This window comes from Cyprinodon variegatus, unplaced genomic scaffold (genome assembly GCF_000732505.1).
Source record: "Cyprinodon variegatus isolate N-32 unplaced genomic scaffold, C_variegatus-1.0 Scaffold467, whole genome shotgun sequence".
NCBI classification, from domain to species: Eukaryota; Metazoa; Chordata; class Actinopteri; order Cyprinodontiformes; family Cyprinodontidae; genus Cyprinodon; species Cyprinodon variegatus.
In genome coordinates this window covers 599,950-606,006 of record NW_015150920.1, presented here as the reverse complement: position 1 = coordinate 606,006, position 6,057 = coordinate 599,950, and the positions used below count along the sequence as shown (strand labels likewise).

At 38.0% G+C, this 6,057-nt stretch overlaps 1 protein-coding gene across 1 annotated transcript in view; it reads right to left on the bottom strand.

Moving 5' to 3' along the window:
- Nucleotides 1–5,709, bottom strand: part of snx25 (sorting nexin 25) — a 46,837-nt gene extending 41,128 nt beyond the window's left edge. The window contains exons 1-3 of the mRNA XM_015389609.1: nucleotides 5,506–5,709; nucleotides 4,720–5,327; nucleotides 841–925 (exon numbers count right to left, since the gene is read on the bottom strand). Coding sequence (XP_015245095.1) covers nucleotides 841–925; nucleotides 4,720–5,061 — 427 coding nt within the window. The 5' untranslated portion in view covers nucleotides 5,062–5,327; nucleotides 5,506–5,709. The remainder of the gene's footprint in view (nucleotides 1–840; nucleotides 926–4,719; nucleotides 5,328–5,505) is intronic.
- Between the last annotated feature and the right edge of the window lie 348 nt (nucleotides 5,710–6,057).

Sequence of the window (6,057 nt, the reverse complement as noted above, 5' to 3'; positions counted from 1 at the left end):
GTTTGATCAGATGCAGAGATAAGACTCAAACTCACTGCGGATCCAGACATTTGAATTGAGAAAGCTTCCTGGAGAGGTGGCGAAACGTCTTCAAATCTTGGAAACCAAGTCCAGTGGATATTTTTTGAATTTTTATGGAATGACTTTGACCTGGATGACTGAGAACCTTCATCAGCACGATGGATACAGTGTAAACGAGTACAATTTATCCACCATTTCTTAAAGTCCGATTTGTTGCATTTCAACAGCATTTCAATGTCAGTTATTTTGCAAACTATAGTTTTGTTTCAGATACATATGGACGGATACATGTCTGCTTCTGTCTTCTTGAACCCCAGTCGGCCTCAGCAGATGGCCGCTCACACTGAGTCTAGTTCTGCTGGAGGTTTCTTCCTGTGAAAAGGGAGTTTTTCCTCTCCACTGTCGCTACAAGCATGCTTAGTGTGAGGGATTGCCTTCGAGTCAATGAGTCGATGCAATCAACTGGTTTTCCTTCAATAGAAAACTTTGAATCAATCTGATTGAGTGATCTGGTGAACTGTAAAGCACCTTGAGATGACGTGTTGCGAATTGGTGCTATAGAAATAAACTGAATTGAATTGAATATATCCTACCATTAAAAAAGTAATAAAGAAAAATAAAATCCCTGGAAAAGCTTTATAAAACAGGAGATGTAAATTCAGATTAAAACTCTAATCAGAGCAGGATTATTGTTTATATAACTGTTGAGGTCAGACAGGAAGCTTCACCCAGAAGAATAAAACCTACAGAGGAAATCACACGTTTCTATGTGTGAAAACACAGAGCAGGAGAACCTGTGAAGCAAAGGTGATTATTTACCTTCCTTCAGGGCTTTATCTACGTTGTGCGACACCACCACTCTTCTGCTCTGACTCGAGTCCTGCGCAGGCACCAGAAACTTGGCCTGAGGAAAAAACAAACACGCCAGGTGACTTCACTTTAACCTCTGACGGGGAAAGCAGAAAGGTCTGAAGAGAATGCAGCTAACAAAAACAAAAAAACAACCTTATTCCTGATAAACAAGGCAGCCCAGATTTGTCAGATCTCATGCAACATGTCAACTAGAGAAACGTCTGCACCCATCATCTGCCTCTAATGTCAGCATCAGTAAATCATCAGCTCACGAGGCGGTGGAGGAACAAGCCAGCAGCCGCTTTCAGCATCATATTTCCAAAAGGATGAATTATCATTCACTGTGTGCAGAATGGAAGCTAAGAGGATGACATTTAGTCATTAATGATAGATCAAGACATTAGAACCAAGCATCAACAAGCTCGAACATGAGAGGTAGAAAAGTGGATTCATGGGGAAATGACAGGGGAAAAACCTCTAAGCAGGCCTTAGAAAAAACAAACAAAAAATGTTAAAGGATAAGAAATCATAATTTGTTTTTCCAATGTCACTCCAACATTAAAACACGAAAACAAATGCTTCAAATTAAATGTCATAAAATAATATATTGATAAACAGTAGTGATGTGTCCAGCATCACTGATGCGTCGAGCCTATAGAGCTAAACTCTGCATTGGTGCGCGTGTCATTTCCAGAAAGTCATGTGACCGATAAAGAAGCTGTTTCTAGCTGACTGAATCACTATACTGGGTTTAAAAACTAATCTGTCAACATGATGCATCTGTTACAAAAAATGTTTCATCTTTTGCAGTTCATCATTAAAATTATCAAGAATTCTGAAGCAGCCTAAAAGGAACAGGAACGTTTCAGCCGTTGCGTAATTTTGATTTTCTCTTTGTGTCATCCTTTTCCTCTCAGTTATCACTCAACTTATCTGAATTAAAGTTAATTTCAAATTGACTCTTAGTCTATTTATTGTTTTTATTGTAATTACTGTTTTAAAATTATGATTTAAAATCCTAGTCACATTCTCCCCTAAATGTTCACATTAAGATACATGTTTACATTATTTATTGGCTGCATCTAAAAATATCAAGGATATTTTCAATTCAAACATTGATATGAAATAATACAGTTGTCATGTAGGAAGGTGAAGAAGGACGTAGATTTAAACGCATATTTTGCAATACTAATGTGATAACAATGAAAGTGATGACAAAAAGGAAAGAAAAAGAAAAAAGCCTTTTGTTACTTCTTTGCCGTCTTTATCTGGCAATTCACTTTGTGCTGCGGTGATCATCACCAATCATCATAATATTCTTTGTTGCATAAAAAAAGCCTTATATCAAACATCCAGTTCTAACCAGATTTAATCATATTCTTAGATTTTGTTAATCTCCTAATGGAAAAATGCCAGAAAGTACAAATAATAATCGTGACAAGTCCACCATTATTTTGAGTTTTTAAACATGATTAATCAATGATAGTTTAGACCAGAGGGTTCCCAAACATTCCAGCCTGACACTCCAAAAAACTGACACTCCCTTAATATACATATAAATATTCTTTATTCATTCATACATATGAAGGGAAGCAATTATATTAATTTCAAATAAATAGAATTTGATAACATTTAATTATTTTTAATTAGGCTAATGATTATTTTTCTAATGGATTAATCTGTTGATTATTTTTTCAATTAGTCGATTAATAATCCGATTGCCAAAGATTCCTTAAAGAACATTTTTTTTTATGAAATAAACTAGGTGAAGCTAAAACTTTTCAACTTGAGTTCTGGATAGATCATATTGACAGATGAAAACGTTTTATTATCTTAAATGCAAAATGTTTATATTTTTTTTTACAATTTTGATATAATTAACGCTCCAAGTTGGTCGCTCCATCAGCTTAATGCATGTTTTACAGATACTATACTCCAGTTAACAATTAATCGAATAACTAAATTAGTTGATGGTTATTTCAATAATCAATTACTTTGATTAATTGCTTCAACCATGATTTAAATCAAAATATTTATGCATTTTTATTATCTAATGGGACATTTACTTTTTAAATAGTATTTACTGTTTAAATCATACATTAGTTAAACAAATGTAACATGTACCCATTTCATAGAGCCTTCATATCAATGTATTTTTATAATTTTTGGCCATTTTTGGAGTTTTATTCCTCAGGGATCACATTTACAATGATTGAAAAAAGGATCATGTGAAGCCCAGTGGGTCCCTTCCCCCACTTTAAGGGACTCTTGTTTAGACTGTAAATTTAAATTCTCCTGACATTAAATTGATCAGGTTTACCATCAAATCAATCGACAATCCTGCATGCAAGCACCTAAACTGGCTTTCGTTTCCATATGCAGGTGAGTTATGAAGTATTTCTCTAGAATATGATCTCCATGTTATGGAAGAGGATTAGGGCCACTGAAAAAATAAAAAAGGTAACTGATTTTTAAGTACTATTTCAGTTTAATACGGAAGAAAAGTCAGAATTCTCACTTTTTTCTCACAATTCTGACTTGAATCTCCGAATTTTGGATCTTAACGTAGATGGGCATCATGAAGGAAGAGATATGGGAGCACTCAGCTTCACTGACAAAGATGTGAGTTGTTTGGGAGGAACAGTAACACAACGGTGGAAAAATTAGGTGACTTTTTTCGTGCCTGAGGGGTCCACAGTGATGCTATTTCATTAATGTAGGGGCAGAAGGTGATTAAAACAAGAAAGCTAGTTTAGTCTCTAGACAAGGCTATGATGTTAACATGTTTGTTAGCTGTCAGAATTTACTCAGAATTGTGAGATTAAAGTCAGAATTGTGAGATTAAAGTCAGAATTTTGAGATTAAAGTCAGAATTCTGAGATTAAAGTCAGAATTGTGAGATTAAAGTCAGAGTTCTCAGATAAAGAATTGTGAGATTAAAGTCAGAATTGTGAGATTAAAGTCAGAATTGTGAGATTAAAGTCAGAATTAAAATCAAAATTTGTGAGATTAAAGTCAGAATTGTGAGATTAAAGTCAGAATTCTGAGATAAAATTGTGAGATTAAAGTCAGACTTCTGAGTCAGAATGGTGAGATTAAAGTCAGAGTTCTCAGAAAAAAAGTCAGAATTGTGAGATTAACGTCAAAATTGGGAGATTAAGGTCAAAAATTGTCAGAATAAAGTCAAAAAGTGTGAGAAAAAAAGTCAGAGTTCTCAGAAAAAAGTCAGAATTGTGAGATTAAAGTCAGAGTTCTCAGAAAAAAGTCAGAATTGTGATATTAATGTCAAAATTGGGAGATTAAGGTCAAAAATTGTCAGATTAAAGTCAAAAATTGTGAGAAAAAAAAGTCAGAATTGTGAGATTAAAATCAGAGTTCTCAAATCAAAATTTGTGAGATTAAAGTCAGAATTGTGAGATTAAAGTCAGAGTTCTCAGAAAAAAAAGTCAGAATTGTGAGATTAACGTCAAAATTGTGAGATTAAGGTCAAAAATTGTCAGATTAAAGTCAAAAATTGTGAGAAAAAAAGTTCAAAATTCTGAGATTAAAGTCAGAATTCTGATATTGAATTCTGAGATTAAAGTCAGAATTCTGATATTGAATTGTGAGATTAAAGTCAAAATTCTGAGATTAAGTCACAATTCTGAGATTAAAGTCACAATTCTGAGATTAAAGTCACAATTCTGAGAAGAAAAAAAAGACAGAATTCTGGGATTCAGAATTATTATACTGAAATAAAATGTAAATATCAGTTAACTGTTTTATTTTTTCAGTGGCCCTACTCCTCTTCCGTACCATGTGGATTAGTGCCTTTATCATCAGCAGTGCTGGTCATCATCTTCCTACCATCAGCCTGTTGAGGACCTCCAGTCGAGCAGCTGACTCTCTGCTGTTTCGGTCAAAGCAGCTGACTTTCAGAGGGCTCTTTCTGACCAGGAGAACGAAGCTCCCGGCCAGGAAGCACAGCAGGGCGAAGGACACATAGATGAAGAGCTTGAGCAGGAAGGAGGTGAGAGTCAGGCCTCCCCAGGCCAGCTGAAACGCCACTGCCGCCACCACACCCAGGCAGAAAGCCGGGACGACCCGGGAAGAGGAGCCAGCAGCGGCGGGCATGGGCTCCTCCTCTCCTCCGGCGCTGCTGCTGCTCCCTCCAGCCAGCGACGTAGCGGTAGTTGAGGGGGTGGGCATGCTGCGGCCCCACCATCCATAAATGGGTCACTGCTTGTTAGGCTGCGGCTCTGGAGGTCCCCTGCGTGCGGTGAGCGCTCCGGTATCCCACAGACTACAGGAGCGTCTCCAAGGAGAGGCATCCCCGCTGTGACATCTCCTCCTGGATCCACCCCGCTAGGTCTGCCCCGCTCCGAGCATCGAGCTCCGCCTCAACACAACCTCCAGACAGGAAGCCAAGCGGAGCCAGGGTGAGGAGCTGATGGAGGGAGCGACGACAGCGTCACCTTGGAGACAAGCAGGCACGAGACGATTATCCATTTACAAAAGTGGAACAAATACAGGAGAAAACAACAATATTGCTCTAAAACAGAGATGAACCCCATCAGAGAGAGCTGTTAGTGGTGAGCAGCCAGCTAGCTAGCCTGCTAATAAGCTGTTTAACAGCAGCTACTGTTAGCTCACCTCTGGTTACTGGCTGGTAGGAACGTTACATTCCTGCTTTCCAAAAAATTATACACCAAATATTTTCAACAGGCTAAACACATAAAGAACCGCCTCCAGCTCGCCGGAAACAGGCAGCACAGAGTGAGAAAAACAACCGATATTCTCTTTAAACCCTCCAGCTGACTGGCAAGCTGTCTCTACGTGAACCGGTGTCAGCCAATCAGCGGCGGCGCCCGGCGCTGACGTCTCGCCTGATTTCATCTCCGCATATTTTGTAAAGGCGGGGTTTCAAGCTTTAACACAGCGGTCGATACACAGGCCGAAGCGCCGCCCCTACCAGGGTGACCGTATCAGCTATTCAAGCGTACCAAAAGATAAAAGGCTCCTGGCTCGCTTCTGTGACAGTTTTTTTTTTCTCAGAAAGACGTTCACAAAGACGCCATTCAGCATGAATACAAATGAATGATTCTAAACTGAGATCACGATAAATCGTATTTTATCCACAGACATGATCACATATATCACTTCCTTGCAATATTAAAATGTGTCAATAAACAAAATAAAAAAAAA